This window comes from Coregonus lavaretus (assembly GCF_964263955.1).
Source record: "Coregonus lavaretus genome assembly, chromosome: 20".
Taxonomy (NCBI): domain Eukaryota; kingdom Metazoa; phylum Chordata; class Actinopteri; order Salmoniformes; family Salmonidae; genus Coregonus; species Coregonus lavaretus.
Window position 1 is genome coordinate 18,655,424 of NC_140007.1, and position 19,271 is coordinate 18,674,694.

The 19,271-nt window shown below is 43.2% G+C and overlaps 1 protein-coding gene across 1 annotated transcript in view; it reads right to left on the bottom strand.

Annotated features, from left to right (window-relative positions):
• The window catches only part of LOC311148291 (nucleolar complex protein 2 homolog), a 38,009-nt gene extending 19,393 nt beyond the window's left edge, over positions 1-18,616 (bottom strand). Inside the window, exons 1-13 of the mRNA XM_084185205.1 lie at positions 18,549-18,616; positions 17,865-18,005; positions 17,547-17,733; positions 17,108-17,224; positions 16,602-16,716; positions 16,396-16,486; positions 16,143-16,221; positions 15,804-15,914; positions 15,219-15,332; positions 11,555-11,743; positions 11,106-11,245; positions 10,446-10,557; positions 3,763-3,876 (exon numbers count right to left, since the gene is read on the bottom strand). Coding sequence (XP_084041331.1) covers positions 3,763-3,876; positions 10,446-10,557; positions 11,106-11,245; positions 11,555-11,743; positions 15,219-15,332; positions 15,804-15,914; positions 16,143-16,221; positions 16,396-16,486; positions 16,602-16,716; positions 17,108-17,224; positions 17,547-17,733; positions 17,865-18,005; positions 18,549-18,574 — 1,536 coding nt within the window. The 5' untranslated portion in view covers positions 18,575-18,616. The remainder of the gene's footprint in view (positions 1-3,762; positions 3,877-10,445; positions 10,558-11,105; positions 11,246-11,554; positions 11,744-15,218; positions 15,333-15,803; positions 15,915-16,142; positions 16,222-16,395; positions 16,487-16,601; positions 16,717-17,107; positions 17,225-17,546; positions 17,734-17,864; positions 18,006-18,548) is intronic.
• Between the last annotated feature and the right edge of the window lie 655 nt (positions 18,617-19,271).

Genomic DNA, 19,271 nt, shown 5'->3' on the forward strand with positions numbered 1-19,271 from the left:
TCATGTCTATTCTATGATCTATATTTCTATGATTTCAATAGGTTTCCTATGGAGGATTGACAGTATCATTTAAAACAGATATTCCCATTCAAACCAACATTATCTGATGTGTGGACCTTCAACCAACCATTTGAAAGTTATAAAATGTTATTCCCATTGTGGTACATTTATCAGCCAAAACATGACACCCACCCTGTATTCAAGAGCACCGATGGCGGGCACAACACAAAAACCTTAGATTATGTAAAATAGGATCTAAGCTACAACACAGTGCATTCGGAAAGTATTCAGACCCCTTTACTTTTTCCAATTTTGTTACGTTACAGCCTTATTTCTAAAATGGATTAAATTGTTATTTACCCCCTCACCAATCTACACACAATACCCCATAATGAAAAAGCAAAAACTGAGTGGTAGAAATGTTTGCACAATAAAAACTTACATTTACATCAGACCCTTTACTCAGTGCTTTGTTGAAGCACCTTTGGCAGCGATTACAGCCTCGAGTCTTCTTGGGTATGACGCTAGAAGCTTGGCACACCTGTATTTGGGAAGTTTCTCCCATTCTTCTCTGCAGATCCTCTCATGCTCTGTCAGGTTGGATGGGGAGCTTCGCTGCACAGCTATTTTCAGGTCTCTTCAGAGATGTTCGATCGGGTTCAAGTCCGGGCTCTGGCTGGGCCACTCAAGGACATTCAGAGACTTGTCCCGAAGCCACTCCTGCGTTGTCTTGGCTGTGTGCTTAGGGTCGTTGTCCTGTTGGAAGGTGAACCTTCACCCCAGTCTGAGGTCCTGGGCGCTCTGGAGCAGGTTTTCATCAAGGATCTCTCCGTACTTTGCTCTGTTCATCTTTCCCTCAATCCTGACTAGTCTCCCAGTCCATGCCGCTGAAAAACATCCCCACAGCATGATGCTGCCACCACCATGCTTCACCGTAGGGATGGTGCCAGGTTTCCTCCAGACGTGACGCTTGGCATTCAGGCAAAAGAGTTCAATCTTGGTTTCATCAGATGGTCTGAGAGTCTTTTAAGTGCCTTTTGGGCAAACTCCAAGCGGGCTGTCATGTGCCTTTTACCAAGGAGTGGCTTCCATCTGGCCACTCTCCATAAAGGCCTGATTGGTGGAGTGCTGCAGAGATGGTTGTCCTTCTGGAAGGTTCTCCCATCTCCACAGAGGAACTCTGGAGCTCTGTCAGAGTGACCATCGGGTTCTTGGTCACCTCCCTGACCAAGGCCCTTCTCCCCCGATTTCTCAGTTTGGCCGGGCGGCCGGCTCTACGAAGAGTCTTGGTGGTTCCAACTTCTTCCATTTAAGAATGATGAAGCCCACTGGGTTCTTAGGGACCTTCGATGCTGCATAAATGTTTTGGTACCATTCCCCAGAGCTCTACAGACAATTCCTTCGACCTCATGGCTTGGTTATTGCTCTGACATGCACTGTCAACGGTGGGACCTTATATAGACAGGTATGTGCCTTTCCATATGTCCAATCAATTTAATTTACCACAAGTGGACTCCAATCAAGTTGTACAAAACATCTCAAGGATGATCAATGGAAACAGAACGCACCTGAGCTCAATTTCGAGTCTCATAGCAAAGAGTCTGAATACCTATGTAATTAAGGTATTTTTTGTCCAACAATTTCTAAAATCCTGTTTTTGCTTTGTCATTATGGGGTATTGTGTGTAGATTGATGAGGAAAAAATATATTTAATCAATTTTAGAATAATGCTGTAAAGTTACAAAATGTGGAACAAGTCAAGGGGTCCGAATACTTTCCGAATGCACTCTGTGTTTAAAAAAAAAGTTTAAATGTTTTTAGATACTTGACGTTCAAGGTTAAAAAATAGTTTCACAACCCTGTTAGTAAGCCTTTACAATCACAACCGATTATATTTTCCAGTGATAAAGACATGTATGTCTCATGGTATGGTATGTAAAATGGGTCAACTTTTAGCACCTTTATCTTGTGAATGTTTGGGCATTCAGGTCCAAAAGGTCACTTTCTGAGCACTTCTACATATGGGCAAACACACTACCAGTCAAAGGTTTGGACACACCTACTCATTCAAAGGTTTTTCTTAATTTGTACAACTGTTTACATTGTAGAATAATAGTGAAGACATCAAACCTATGAAAAAACACATATGGAATCATGTAGTAACCAAAAAAGTGTTAAATCAAAATATATTTTATATTTGAGATTCTTAACATAGCCACCCTTTGTCTTGATGACAGCTTTGCACACTCTTGGCATTCTCTCAACCAGCTTCATGAGGTAGTCATCTGGAATGCATTTCAATTAACAAGTGTGCCTTCTTAAAAGTTAATTTGTGGAATTTCTTTCCTTCTTATTGCGTTTGAGCCAATCAGTTGTGTAGGGGGGTATACAGAAGATAGCCATATTTGGTAAAAGACCAAGTCCATATTATGGCAAGAACAGCTCAAATAAGCAAACAGAAACGACAGTCCATCATTACTTTAAGACATGAAGGTCAGTCAATACGGAACATTTCAAGAACTTTGAACGTTTCTTCAAGCGCATTCGCAAAAACCATCAAGCGCTATGATGAAACTGGCTCTCATGAGGACTGCCACAGGAATGGAAGACCCAGAGTTACCTCTGCTGCAGAGGATAAGTTAATTAGTGTTACCAGCCTTAGAAATTGCAGCCCAAATAAATGCTTCACAGAGTTGAAGTCACAGACACATCTCAACATCAACTGTTCAGAGGAGACTGTGTGAATCAGACCTTCATTGTCAAATTACTGCAAACAAACCACTACTAAAGGACACCAATAATAAGAAGAGACCTGCTTGGGCCAAGAAACACGAGCAATGGACATTAGACCGGTGGAAATGTGTCCTTTGGTCTGGAGTCCAAATTGGAGATTTTGGGTTCCAACCGCCGTGTCTTTGTACGGATGATCTCCGCATGTGTAGTTCCCACCGTAAAGCATGGAGGAAGAGGTGTTATGGTGTGGGGGTGCTTTGCTGGTGACACTGTCAGTGATTTATTTAGAATTCAAGGCACACTTAACTAGCATGGCCACCACAGCATTCTGCAGCGATACGCCATCCCATCTGGTTTGGGCTTAGTGGGACTATCGTTTGTTTTTCAACAGGACAATGACCCAACACACCTCCAGGCTGTGTAAGGGCTATTTGACCAAGGAGAGTGATGGAGTGCTGCATCAGATGACCTGGCCTCCACAATCCCCCGACCTCAACCCAATTGAGATGGTTTGGGATGAGTTGGACGGCAGAGTGAAGGAAAAGCAGCCAACAAGTGCTCAGCATATGTGGGAACTCCTTCAAGACTGTTGGAAAAGCATTCCAGGTGAAGCTGGTTGAGAGAATGCCAAGAGTGTGCAAAGCTGTCAAAGGAAAAGGGTGGCTATTTGAAGAATCTCAAATATAAAATATATTTTGATTTGTTTAACACTTTTTTGGTTACTACATGATTCCATATGTGTTATTTCATAGTTTTGATGTCTTCACTATTATTCTACAATGTAAAAACTAGTAAAAATAAAGAAAAACCCTTGAATGAGTAGGTGTCCAAACGTTTGACTGGTACTGTATGCATGTAAGGTTTTGTTCAAATCAAAAGAGGTGCTGTCAAAATGGATTTACCCAGTACTAAGCCTACTCCTGCCACAGATAATACATGCTAACTAAGCTAGCAGTACTCCCCTAGTCTAAGTATTCTCCTGTGGCAGACAAGCCTAGTTAGTTAGCATGCTAAGCTAGCAGTACTCACCCTATAGGCCTTCTCCTGCAGGTTGGTGTTGCTGAGCTTCAGGATAACATCAAATTTGATGGGCTTCACACTCATCCGGCCAGGCTTCTTGTTGAAGTCCACCTGATGGATGATCTAAACAAGCAATGAACACAAAATTAGTGCGTTCAGAAATCACGCAACATTTGCAAAGACATGACACAAATTACACAATGTCAAAACAGAACAGCAACAGTGCCCTCACACGAGCCAGACATCAGCATCATTTGGTAATCATTCCATGGCTTGTCTCATGGAAAATCATTCAGACTCCTGACAATAGACACTAATAAATGTTCAATGTAAATAGACACTAGTAAATGTTCAACGTAAAGATATTGCCAAAGTAGAGCTTAAACAAGCACACCATTAACGGCAAAATAATGTGCATGTGCATCAGCACAGTATGTGCCAGTGTATATTTGTGTTTTTACCTATATTTTGTACATCTCAATGTGCGTGTTTGTGTGCTAGATGGGCCTAGCCCTGTATATTATTTTGTGTCTTTGCGTATCGCTATGTGTGTGTGTGTGTGTGTGAGAGGACGTTGGTACTAGGCGAGTGGAGCGCTCCTGGCCCGGTATGTCTGTACAAACATTGGATGTGGTGGCGGTCTGCTGGGGGAAGTGGGAAGACATGGTTCAGCCCTGATACAGAGGAAGACACCGGAGCAGGAAGCTCCAAATCATATACCACCCCCCCCGCTATCCCCCACTTGGAGAGATACATGCGCACACACACACGCGAGTATGTGTGGTGTGCATGGACATGTGTGTGTATGATGTGTGGTCTGTGTTATTGTATATGGAGTGTGTGCGTGTCTTAGTGAGTGCTGGCCTCCTGTGGTAAGCTAGCATGAAAACGGCAGTATGGGGGCAACAGCTTGGCCTTGTGGGGCGTGGTCACCGTGATGGTCTGGAGTGTGTGCAGTCTGACCAGAGCGATAAAGACAAGGCTGTGGTTACGCTTTACTCCGAACGCGCTCTGCAGACCACATCCTCTCTGCCTATGGCGCAGCAGTCCACCCCCAGCACACACACACAAACACAGAGGAGCACATGGGGGTTGCTTCTGCTGCTCCAATTAAAACAGTGCGCACCTCAGCCTCTCTTTTCCGTTTAACGAGGGGAACAGTAAAAGAGAAGACAGACAGGAAATGGAGTGTGTGCGTCTGTGTGCTGGGGTGAAGGGGTGGACGGCTGCGCCATAGGCAGAAAGGATGTGGTCTGCAGAGCGCGTTAGGAGCAGAGCGTAACCACAGCACTGTCTTTATCGCTCTGGTCAAACCGTCCACACATAACACAGTGATCACTCCCACAAGGCCAAGCGGTCACCTCCATACTGCCGTTCTCATGCTAGTTTACCACTAGTGGTTCACGAGTCCAGGATTTTTTGAGTCGACTCCGACTACTGTGATTGGAGTCGAAAGGAGTTGACTCTTGCTCGACTCCCAAAACACGCTGAAACGGATGCGCACACACATACACACCACCTCATTATTGCAAAGTCCTACAAGGAAGACTACATTTGCGTTCTATAGGACTGACATGAGCATGATACTGCCCATTTGCTATAAAAGGCTTATTTTGTTTGACTATAGAAGGTGATGTGTAGGAACTAGAATATTTCAGTGATTTCTTTGCTGTTTGCAGCCTTGACGGATACCACGGGATTATGCGGTGCACTGTACGCTGATAAGCCTATTATTTACCATGTTATAGCCCTATTCGGACCAGTATTACTAGAGACGTTGGTTTTGTCAGAGGACAATTCACATAGGATTCGTTTTTTCCCCAAACGGCCCCCTGTAATTCTTAATTTTTCCAAATTGATTTGACTCTTATGACAGAAGCCAGGAGGTGTTTATTGTAGTTGTGAAGATATTTCAACATCATGTCTAGACTATAGGCTACATTTACATTTTAGTCATTTAGCAGACGCTCTTATCCAGAGCGACTTACAGTTAGTGCATACATATTTTATTGTTATTTTTTTATACTACACACTGATAATTCGTGCTTGGCTGCCAAATGTATCGGTCTCCCCATAATATTTAAATTGAAGTGTGATCATAATCATTATTTTAGCGCTCCATCCATGGTAGACGTCCTTCCTAATAACAATGCCCCACATCCTGCTGATTAGAGCTGCTGAACCCTATTTGCACTTCACTATTTATGGATGATAAAGTGAACGTGCCATTTTCAAAATGTTTAGCAGGGTTGCTGCTTCTATTGCCTAGGAGAGGGCTCTCCAACCCTGTTCGTGGAGATCTACCATTCTGTATGTTTTCATTAAATAAGCTATAGGCAATATATTTTATTGCACATTTAGGCCTAATTAAACTGATGCATTTGGCAATGTTCAACTCCAATTCACTGACACTATGACGTAATAGTTTAGCTATACTCAGTGATAGCCTAATATATACTTAAGGTGAATTTATGAGGCATTGCTAGATACAGATTACCAAGATATAGCCTATGCACACTGTTCTGACCGTCTCTCTGCCTGCCCCAATCCTCTCTCCCTCGCCTGCTCCTTTTTCTGTTCGCTACGAAAAACACTAGTGTCTGTTGCGTGTAGAATAGCTCAGCCTACTCATTGATTATACCTACTTTAAAGAACTTGCGCTAGACATTGCAAGCCAAGCTATTGCAAAATACAGCATTGCGATAGCCTATAGCCTAGATCTTTTCATTACTGATGCACGGTTCTGACGGTCTGCCTGGTGCCCCTCCCTCTCCCGCTAGCTCTTTCTTTGCTGTGAAAGATGCAAGAGTTTGTGTTCTCGAGGTAGACTATGCAAAACCGTTTCCTCCGTTGCAAAAATACTGAATCTAAGGAGTCGATTCCTAGCGGAATCTAAGCTTGACACCCAGAAATGGTTGAGGAATCTATTATTTTGGAGTAGACTCCCCACCACTACTTACCACAGGAGGCTAACACCCACTGACACACACACACTAGAGCCCAAACTATATGGGATTTTTGGAACCGATTCTAGAGTGGAAATCAGGGGTTGGAACCTGTTCAGGGAACAGAACTGAAAACTTTCTTGATGCTAGTTAGGAATACTATAGCTATCACATTTCACATTGGATTTATTAACTACAAAACGTAAGATGTGTTTTTAATTCTGGTGCCACTCTGCACACACAAGCTTGTTAGCTAGCTACCTTCTTTGGTCCAATCTTAAGCCAACACTGAACAGAAGCCGCTCCTCTGTAGGTATAATTCTGTGGGCCTAATTCAGATAATGCATGTCATCACAAGATGGCCAGCACTTCAAGCCAAGCCTCCTCCTCCTTCACCCTCTCTCCCCACCTGTTTCAGCTCGTGCACTACACTTTCCATCACACATGTAAACAACTCACTGAGCTACAGCTTGCCTGTTGCATAGCAAGCTGCTCTATCCGCACTGCATGATCGGTTAAGTAATTTAATGCCGAGCTAAAAATGTAAAAAAAATATATGATTTCAGAGGTTTAAAAAGGAAAAGACAGGAACAATATAAACCAGTAACTTGTTTGGATTCGAACCGATACCAAACTTTATTTTGCTGGTCGGAACAGTGGAACGGAACGAAAAAAAGAATGGTTCTGTTCAGAACTAAACGATTGGAAAATAATTTCAGTTCCAACCCCTTGCGGAAATATTCACTGATAACCGATACATCTACAGATATATTTTTTATTTTGGCTGGAATTAAACATTTACTTTTTCTTTATGGATTGTGCTTACAAAGATACTCAGAAAGCTGGTTTCTTATATTTGAGAAAAAAACAATGTAAGCGCCACATAAAATGTAGAATCACCAGAAAGACAATATTTCTTTATGGCAAAACTGTTACTCTAGTGAAAGGAGGATACACTGCACTGATTCTGGCAAAAAAATTGCCTTGGCTCTGAAGACTGAGCTGTCTCCTAGCCAGCTGTAAAACGACATAGATAAATACCAAAACATTGAAATTGTGTCCTAAATTTTAAACGATTGTAGGGCTGAAGCCACTGAATTCTGGTAGTTGTCACTCCAAAGGAAAAACATAAATCACAAAATCTGCCGCTGGCACAGCGCTGCCTCTCGCCCAAAGCGTGGCCTCAGTGAACGATCGTTGGTATCTGGGTTAAGGTTTGGGTTAGGTAAGGGTTATGGTTAGGAGTTAAGGTTTAGAGTAGGGTCTTCCCAAGGATCCCGGATAGCACTAACCCTCAGTGAACGGCGTCAAGTACTCTCACACAGCTACTTAGCTGGCTTGATGGGTGTGGGGAAACGTGAATTTGGTCCAGTCCCTGACAAATGGACAACCCCATACATCAAAGCGTAGCTACGAAGCACTACTTTGTAACCTGCTATGTTAATTTTTGTATATCAGAGCTTGAGGAATACCCTTTGCAAAGAGCAAATATAACGCACCAGATTTCACAGGCTTCACTAAAGGGCTGAAACATTACCAGAGTTGAACGTTCTTAGCACGGCATGCTTTACATTTGGGCATAGCATCTAGTGATGGGAAAATAATTGACAAAAATTAATCTATAGTTACATATCGGGATATTATTTTTGACGACGTATCGTTTTCAGAATATCACAATATTATTTTTGCACTAGTTGGCTGTACCTGCACCAAAACTCCATTAATTTTCCTTCATAGCTTGTTCTCTATTTTCAAATAAGGGGTAAATGTGTTTTCAGCACCTTTATTTCCATGACTAATGAAAACTTGTTTTCTCATGGCTCTCCCTTGTCCCTCTGCAGCAGACATCTGGTGAGCAATATGTTTGGAACGTCGAATTGCAATAAAAATCACACATATCGTATCGGCACCTAAGTATAGTGATAATATCCTATCGCGAGGTCTCTGGCAAATCCCAGCCCTAATGGCATCCATTGTTTGTCACGACACCCAACACCCTCCCATTACACTTCACAGTACACTCAGTGGCCAGTTTATTAGGTGCACCACCCCGTTCACGAAAATGGTTCACTCATTCAGACAGTGAGTCAAGTGGCCGTGGCTTGCTATATAAATCAGGCAGAGGCATTCAGTTACTGTTTGAACGTTAGAATGGGCAAAACAAGTGACTGAGCGTGGTATGATCGTCGGTGCCAGGTGCACCGTTTCCAGTATCTTAGAAACGGACGGCCTCCAGAAACGACAGTGTCTAGGGTTTACCGAGAATGTTGCAACAAACAAAAAACACCCCGTCAGCGGCAGTCCTGTGGGCGAAAACAGCTAATTGATGTGAGGTCAAAGGAGAACGGCAAGAATCATGCAAGCAAACAGGCAGGCCCACAAATAGGCAAATAACAGCCCAGTACAACAGTGTGCAGAACGGCATCTCTGAACATCGGTCCTTGTCACGGATGGGCTATTGCAGCAGACAACCACACCGGGTTCCACTAATATCCGATAAAAACAAGAAGAAGCAGCTCCAGTGGGCATGCGATCACCAACACTGGACAATTGAGGAGTGGAAAAACATTGCCTGGAACATGACAGCGAGTTCAGTTTACTTGAGTGGCCTGCGCAGTCCCCAGAACTCAACCCAATAGCGCATCTTTGGGATGAGATGTAACGGGCTGTTCGCAGCATGAACGTACCGTTCAATTGCCAGCTAATGGAAACCCTTACAAACGCATGCACACCACACATACTCGCATGCCAAACCAACACACACAGTCAAACTGAAAATGTTGACAGTGTGTGACCTGCACTAATAACAAAGGTTTCTAACATTTGACATTTACATTTTAGTAATTTAGCAGACGCTCTTATCCAGACCACATATCACAGTTGTAGTAAGTCCATTTCCCCTCAATAAAGAAGTTATCAGCAAAGTCAGTGCTAGCAGGAAAAGTCAAGCGCAGGGTTTTTTTGGGGGGTGGGGGGCGGGAATAAGGTTGATGTCACAAACACACACCACTCAGATTTACTTCCTCCCCCTCATCTTTCAGAACCTATTTCGTTGTTAGCTATTGAGACCTACACGGACTGTTTTCCACTGATACCTAACAAAATGTTACAACACTCCCACACTGTTTCTCCATTGGTTTTGTTGCCCAATGCTGTCCTCGCGCCGTATTGCTCACATCTATTCAATCCTTTCTGATCTAGGCCACACAAGTGGCCAACCCTCCTCCTAGTGAGCTACTGGGAATACATGCAGAGTTTTGAACCGACCCTGTTGTAAATTAACATACCGGATTCCGCTGATCACGGTCCTGGTTAGCATTTAACTACTTCAGGCCTCTCCAACCCTGTTCTTCCAGACCTACCCTCCTGTAGGTTTTCACTCCAACCCCAGGTGTAACTAACCCGATTCAGCTTAACAACCAGCTAATTATTAGAATCAGGTGTGCTAGATTAGGGTTGGAGTGAAAACCTACAGGACGGTAGCTCTCCAGGAACAGGGTTGGAGAGCCCTGAACTAGTTGAGCTACAGTAGGGTTGGAGATAAATCCAGCAGGACCACAAAGAGTCATATAGTAGGAGTGCTGATCTATGATAAGGTCCTGCTGTCGATATACTCTTATTCATAAACAAGTAAAAAAGGCCAAACTGATCGTAGATCAGAACACTTACTCTGAGACGCTTTGTAAATACAGGCCCTGGAGGGTATTGCTCTGGGAGGAGAGATGAGCAGGGGGTAGGGGGTCTTACCTCCAGTAGGAAGGGCAGAACGGGCACGAAGGTGTGGGTGCTGCCAGAGAGGAGGGTGAGGGCTCGCACACAGTGGATCCTCAAAGGGTAGTAGCGTGAAGTGGGTACCAGCCTACACAGCAAGACAGATGGAGATTCACAACAGTGGTCAACACTACCACCTGCTGGTGAAAGTGTGAAGTTCAACTTTTGGGTGCAGTTTCACAGACACAGATTAAGCCTAGTACTGGGCCAAACATTATTTCGCTTTCAATAGAGATTCTCCATTGAGCATGCTTTTTAGTCTAGGACTAGGCTTAATCTGTGTCCGTTTTTATGTTTTATGTGAACGTAATTAAAGTCAGACTGAAAAACAATACAAAATCTGCGGAGACCATAGGCTGCTCGTATCATGCTAACTAGACATTCTACCCTAAGAGAGGGTATCCATACTAAAGCACTTGTTATTGTTGATCTATACAACAACTGTATACTAATGCTAATAGTTGGTGAAAACAGATGGTTTAGCTTTATATTCATATTACTTTTTGAAAAGAGATCCAGTATTATCCTTCCCCATAGCTCTCTGTGTGATATCCTGGTAGTGTGTGTGATACGATATCATAGCCCATGTAACAGTATGATCCCAAGTTAAGCACATAGGTCTGTGTGTGTACCCACTTGATGGTGCCCACTATGACCTGGCACAGTGGGTAGATGAGGGGCTGCAGGACATCGCTGGGGTGCAGGGTGCTGAGCACACGACACCACAGGTACAGGCAGTGAACAAACTGCCAGTTATACACCGACTGGTACGTCTCCTGCAGGGATCACACACATCACATTTACCATCAGCACTGATATACATGCCATTGTTGGTGGTTTCTAAATTATTACTGGGATACAGTCTGAGACAAGCAATGGTCTAGACCAATATTGGAACCCTTAGCTCCAATGTTAGAATATCACAGACCACTATAAAAACAATCGTATAGATAATGTCATTACTTCTATTATCATCTTTAGCTGTACTTCCTGGTGTCCTATGACATCATTGACGTATCCTTATTTCCAACATCCAGGGCCCGTATTCACAAAGCATCTTAGAGTAGGAGTGCTGAACTGCTTACCTTCTTCTTCATGGTCATGGCGTTCCTCAGGTGGATAGCCAGCTGGCGGATGTAGATGAAGCCGTGCTGGTAGGAGGCCTGTGTGTCCAGCGAGTACATCTCTGTCAGCGTCCGCTGCATGAAGTTGATCATAGGCAGAACAGTGGGCGACGTGAACTTGCAGTTCTGCACGTACGAGATGTACATTTGCTGAGGGAAAAACAAGAGGTTAAAGGGTGTTAAGAGTTTGGTTTAAAATAATAAAATGTCCATTTTGGGAGTTCCAACATTGTGCAGGCAACTTTATACCTTCCACTTTGTACTGTTACAGTGGGGGGGGGGGAAAGTATTTAGTCAGCCACCAATTGTGCAAGTTCTCCCACTTAAAAAGATGAGAGAGGCCTGTAATTTTCATCATAAATACACGTCAACTATGACAGATAAAATGAGGGAAAAAAATCCAGAAAATCACATTGTAGGATTTTTTATGAATTTATTTGCAAATTATGGTGGAAAATAAGTATTTGGTCAATAACAAAAGTTTCTCAATACTTTGTTATATACCCTTTGTTGGCAATGACACAGGTCAAACGTTTTCTGTAAGTCTTCACAAGGTTTTCACACACTGTTGCTGGTATTTTGGCCCATTCCTCCATGCAGATCTCCTCTAGAGCAGTGATGTTTTGGGGCTGTCGCTGGGCAACACGGACTTTCAACTCCCTCCAAAGATTTTCTATGGGGTTGAGATCTGTAGACTGGCTAGGCCACTCCAGGACCTTGAAATGCTTCTTACGAAGCCACTCCGTTGCCCGGGCGGTGTGTTTGTGATCATTGTCATGCTGAAAGACCCAGCCACGTTTCATCTTCAATGCCCTTGCTGATGGAAGGAGGTTTTCACTCAAAATCTCACGATACATGGCCCAATTCATTCTTTCCTTTACACGGATCAGTCGTCCTGGTCCCTTTGCAGAAAAACAGCCCCAAAGCATGATGTTTCCATCCCCATGCTTCACAGTAGGTATGGTGTTCTTTGGATGCAACTCAGCATTCTTTGTCCTCCAAACACGACGAGTTGAGTTTTTACCAAAAAGTTCTATTTTGGTTTCATCTGACATTCTCCCAATCTCTTCTGGATCATCCAAATGCACTCTAGCCAACTTCAGACGGGCCTGGACATGTACTGGCTTAAGCAGGGGGACACGTCTGGCACTGCAGGATTTGAGTCCCTGGCGGCGTAGTGTGTTACTGATGGTAGACTTTGTTACTTTGGTCCCAGCTCTCTGCAGGTCATTCACTAGGTCCCCCCGTGTGGTTCTGGGATTTTTGCTCACCGTTCTTGTGATCATTTTGACCCCACGGGGTGAGATCTTGCGTGGAGCCCCAGATCGAGGGAGATTATCAGTGGTCTTGTATGTCTTCCATTTCCTAATAATTGCTCCCACAGTTGATTTCTTCAAACCAAGCTGCTTACCTATTGCAGATTCAGTCTTCCCAGCCTGTTGCAGGTCTACAATTTTGTTTCTGTTGTCCTTTGACAGCTCTTTGGTCTTGGCTATAGTGGAGTTTGGAGTGTGACTGTTTGAGGTTGTGGACAGGTGTCTTTTATACTGATAACAAGTTCAAACAGGTGCCATTAATACAGGTAACGAGTGGAGGACAGAGAAGCCTCTTAAATAAGAAGTTACAGGTCTGTGAGAGCCAGAAATCTTGCTTGTTTGTAGGTGACCAAATACTTATTTTTCCACCATAATATATTATTAAATATTATTAAATTAAATAATATATTATTAAACGCAAATAAATTCATTAAAAATCCTACAATGTGATTTTCTGGATTTTTTCTCCTCAATTTGTCTGTCATAGTTGACGTGTACCTATGATGAAAATTACAGGCCTTTCATCTTTTTAAGTGGGAGAACTTGCACAATTGGTGGCTGACTAAATACTTTTTTCCCCCCACTGTGTGCCACCTTTCAGGAATGTTTATGTGCATACACTTTTGCCACTAACTAGGTACAGTGAGGGAAAAAAATATTTGATCCCCTGCTGATTTTGTACGTTTCCCAGTGAGAGACAGAATAACAAAAACAAAATCCAGAAAAGCGCATGTCAAAAATGTAATAAATTGATTTGCATTTTAATGAGGGAAATAAGAATTTGACCCCTCTGCAAAACATGACTTAGTACTTGGTGGCAAAACCCTTGTTGACAATCACAGAGGTCAGACGTTTCTTGTAGTTGGCCACCAGGTTTGCACACATCTCAGGAGGGATTTTGTTCCACTCCTCTTTGCAGATATTCTCCAAGTCATTAAGGTTTCGAGGCTGACGTTTGTCAACTCAAACCTTCAGCTCCCTCCACAGATTTTCTATGGGATTAAGGTCTGGAGACTGGCTAGGCCACTCCAGGACCTTAATGTGCTTCTTCTTGAGCCACTCCTTTGTTGCCTTGGGTGTGTGCATTGGGTCATTGTCATGCTGGAATACCCATCCACTACCCATTTTCAATGCCCTGGCTGAGGGAAGGAGGTTCTCACCCAAGATTTGACGGTACATGGCCCCGTCCATCGTCCCTTTGATGCGGTGAAGTTGTCCTGTCCCCTTAGCAGAAAAACACCCCCAAAGCATAATGTTTCCACCTCCATGTTTGACGGTGGGGATGGTGTTCTTGGGGTCATTCCTCCTCCTCCAAACACTGTGAGTTGAGTTGATGCCAAAGAGCTCGATTTTGGTCTCATCTGACCACAACACTTTCACCCAGTTCTCCTCTGAATCATTCAGATGTTCATTGGCAAACTTCAGACGGCCCTGTATATGTGCTTTCTTGAGCAGGGGGACCTTGCGGGCGCTGCAGGATTTCAGTCCTTCACTGCGTACTGTGTTACCAATTGTTTTCTTGGTGACTATGGTCCCAGCTGCCTTGAGTTCATTGACAAGATACTCCTGTGTAGTTCTGGGCTGATTCCTCACCGTTCTCATGATCATTGCAACTCCACGAGGTGAGAACTTGCATGGAGCCCCAGGCCGAGGGAGATTGACAGTTCTTTTGTGTTTCTTCCATTTGCGAATAATCGTACCAACTGTTGTCACCTTCTCACCAAGCTGCTTGGCTATGGTCTTGTAGCCCATTCCAGCCTTGTGTAGGTCTACAATCTTGTCCCTGACATCCTTGGAGAGCTCTTTGGTCTTGACCATGGTGGAGAGTTTGGAATCTGATTGATTGATTGCTTCTGTGGACAGGTGTCTTTTATACAGGTAACAAACTGAGATTAGGAGCACTCCCTTTAAGAGTGTGCTCCTAATCTCAGCTCGTTACCTGTATAAAAGACACCTGGGAGCCAGAAATCTTTTTTTTACCTATTTCCCTCATTAAAACGCAAATCCATTTATAACATTTTTGACATGCGTTTTTCTGGATTTTTTTGTTGTTATTCTGTTTCTCACTGTTCAAATAAACCTACATATAGACTGATCATTTCTTTGTCCGTGGGCAAACGTACAAAATCAGCAGGGGATCAATTACTTTTTTCCCTCACTGTAGCTATATTTGCTTAGCATTTTTAATGCAGATGTGGAGACATAAACCTTACTTACTCACTCCTAAAGGGTATTAACTACCGCGGGCCAAATGAATGAAGCATATTTCACACATGGAAGAGAGCGAGAAACAGACGTAGAGGACATACCTTGAAAATAGGGTTGAGGTAGGTGTCTTGCTTGTGTCGGCAGATCTTGTTGAGGGCCAGGAAAGCCAGCACACGGCTCGTCTCCTCCCCGGTGCTCCACTGCTTGATCAGTTGCTAGAAAAAGGTGAGAGAAGTGGACTGTGAGAGCTAACTTCGGAATGGACCCAGGTCCCAATAGCAAGGCTACCAGTCCAGAGCATAGTGTCACTGTCAGAAGCCTTGCATCTTTAAAAACTTTTCAGGAAATGACAAAAACATCCATATTTGACCATTTATGAAACTTCAGAGTTACTACTTTCAATTCATTTAAAAATAAAAATAAATACTGGGGCAAAATGGAGTTACAAGGTTTTCTTCTGACAGCAGTAATATGTCATTTCCTAGGGAGGGATCCTCCAGTGCTCCACAACACCCTTTATAAACTCAACTGATATTAATGTGGTTTATCTCTGCAGGGTTATCATCCCTAGAACTAAATCATAACTGCTTTACATTACAGAGACATTATTTGCATAATTCCCCTGATGATCATCACGCAGTTTGGTCAGCCTACATATAGGTGCTGCTGTGGTAACCGGAACTCACCTTGAGCAGGTGGCGACACTGTTTGGGGTTACACAGGTAGTAGGGCACCAGCTGGTTGGCGTGCCTCAGAACTGCACTGATGACGGTGGCCTCGGTGAGACAGGACAAGAGCTGTGAACGGAGTAGGAGAGTTAAAGTTCAATTTATTTGCCATTGTAAGTAGAGGTACATCAATTGAAAATGTTCATCGACAAGAGTAAAAAGGTAGAAACATTTTTAAAACACGAGGGTACATCCAATACAAATACTGTATGCAAGAAAAAGGAAAGGTATCAGTGACAATTCAGACAAGAGGGGGGAAACAAGGGGAAAATGGGACAGAGGATGAAACAAACAGACCTGAACGATCCCACTGAGATACATCCTGATGTCCACCTGGTTCTTCTGCCATTTAGGACTGCACGATGGAAGCACTGGCCTGAAGATGAGAAAATCAGAGGGAAGACCAAAATGGATACACCTGAAAAAATATTCACCTTGACACAGATAATAAAATACATTGGCTCATCTGTTTAGCTATTGTTCTACTCAAAACTAAGTGTTAGGGAAATGGTTAAAGCTTTTGTAAAGAAGAAAGGTGTCCATTTATTACTTCTTCTGGTCTTTATCTGGCTTTAGGTTGAGCATCCTCTGCAGAGCCACGTACACGTCTCGGATACAGAACAGGACCAACGCGTTGAACACTATTGGAGAACACACACACACACACCACAAATTATGTCATCGTCCTTGGGGCTAAAGTATGTTGACACAACTAAAGAGGGGATCATACACACTCATGGGGGGTATGATCCCTACCTGAACTGTCGGCCACTTTGTATCGACATGGATCTCCCCCCTCTCCTTTGGTGGTCGCCACAGCAGCCTTGAAGGCCTGTGTGACCTCTCTGAAGAGGCGAGGTGTAGGCTCATCCTGAAGACAAAGGGATGGGAGGCAAGAAAAGATGCATATAAGAACGAAGGGCAAAAGCACTGGCATTGTGGTACAGTAGACACAAAAGCGTCTTGACTTCATGTAATAATACGTTTTCCTTCCAAATTAATGCTGCCCGGTAGGCATTGTTTTTTATCATGACACTCATGGGACGGTAGTTAACCCAGAGGTTTGGGAGGTGGAAGATGGGACCCAGCACTATTCTATTTGCGGAGAGAAAATATGCGTCAAAAGTTGGTTATTTAAAAGGGCCATTATGCAACCTGCATCCCGGTGTGGTTGTGTCTGTTTACAATGACTACACCTAAAGTCTGGTAGAGGAAAATGGAGGAGGTCTATGCTAGGTGGATAGTCTGTAGGTAAGTGTTACCTTGATTGCAGCTTGCCACTCATCAACCATTTTCTCTGTTACTTTGATAACCTCTGCTGTCTTCTTGGATTTCTTTGTGGACTCTCCTTGTTCCTCCTCATCATCAGAACTGGCCTCCTAGCGTCACACATAACCTTGAAGTTAACATTATTCTGAAAAATGTAAAGACCATTATAGAGACAAAGAAAACATTCTAAGGAATACAAATCATGAAAATAAACAAATACATGTTGAGTGTAAAATCAGCATCCCCTCAAATATGACATTTACACGTGTAAAATTAGATGTTAATCTCTAATGCTGCTGGTTTAAATCAAGCATAGGCTACCATATTAGATCAGAAACAAATGTGCATCAACTTACCCTATATTCAGTCTATACATAATCTGAATTACGTTTTCACATCATGAAACATTTTTCAAAGTCAAAGCCCTAGTACCTCCAGTTGTTTGGGCAGCGTGTGGTACTTCCTCTCTTCCTCATCCTCGGAGCTGTCGGTGTCGTCAAAGTTGAGCAGGGTCTGGTCGTTCTGCTGCAAGAACTTATAGAACTCTGGATCTTTACTTTTTAACCTTGACAGTGAGTCTTTGTGCTGAGATGCCTTGCCTTTCTTTTTGTCATCACCCCTGCAAGACAGGACATACTCATGTATTAAATAACATTCTACCAGGTGACCTGGGAGGACATTTGTATTTTTCGGGTACACTAAAGTATCTGGGGCAGATACTGACTGAAGAAGTGAGACTGAAACACTTACTTGTCTTGAGCTGCTGATTGCCCTGCTTTCTTCTTCGATTTCTGTCCATGCCGGGTGGGAGTGTCATCCTCAGAATCAGCCTCACCTGCCGAGTCAAAGCCAGATAGCAGGAACTCGTCCACACTGAGGTCCTCCAACTTCCTGCAACATAGAAACAATACACAGCCAATTTAGCAAACAGAAATATATTTAATTAAAGTCAAAGGTCAGTTAATTAGCTACACTCAAACAAGCTACACTTTGCCTGCTAAATTATGTAAATGTAAATATTTTACAAGTCTCACTCCAGTGACTATGATGGCGTGTAAAGTTAGTTTAGTTGGCGAAATTAGCTAACGTTAGTTCGTTTGATCCGTTTAACGTTACATTTCAATAAGTCATGCCAAAACAAACTTACAAACTGAACGGGGGAGGACGTTACATGTTGATCACTCGCTCAACTCACTTGGTTAGCGAGTTAGCCAACCATTATGTTTCAAACCAAGCAAGCTAGCTAACTATTAGCTAAGGCTAACGTTGATTATTACAAGTGAGCTACCAACTCTGCTTTCAACATTCCAAGGGAAATAAAGAACGACACAAAACACTTGACACGTACAATACATAAATAAGCTAGCTATATTGTTATGTAATAGAACAAATGTGTTCGTTATCAGTACCCACATTTCACTGTGAGCAATTTACCTTTTGCTTTTCTGTTTTCCTGCCATGCTGGATCAAAAACGTGACTACCAATTCGGATCCCACAATGCAACGGTGTTAGTCTATGGGGGCGTTCCAGCTCGTCTTTTTTTATGTCGCGCTACACACCAGCATCAAAAATTGCTCTCGTTGCACAAGTACAGGAGGCAAGGTGGACATGCTCCTGTTGAAAAGCCAATGCCTCTATATGGAATTTTTGGATACAAAACATCTGTGTGTTCTACCCTGAGGACAAGATCAAAGGGTCAAACCACAGAGGTGGTTTGGTGATCACACTTGGGTTATAATTATACCTTTCATCAGTTGCCTGCTGGGACCTGGAGATTTGTATTGACTGCTCCCCAAGTCAATACAAAACATAAGTACCGTCCCTTGTATGTGAATTGGAGTTTGGAGCCCTGTAGGTGACATTTGGGCGTGCCATGGGGACCATTAATTGGACCGATGTAAATTGTTAGTCGTCCTATGTGGGGAAACTGTTGAGGTAGTCCCATGTAGCTTAGTTGGTAGAGCATGGCGCTTGCAACGCCAGGCTTGTGGGTTCGTTTTCCACGGGGGGCCTGTATGAAATAATGTATGCACTCACTAACTGTAAGTCGCTCTGGATAAGAGCGTCTACTAAATGACTAAAATTTAAAATGTGTTGGGAGGTTGGGCTTTGTCTTTACGACTTGGATGTATTCATATTCAGCTATGTGGTCCTCT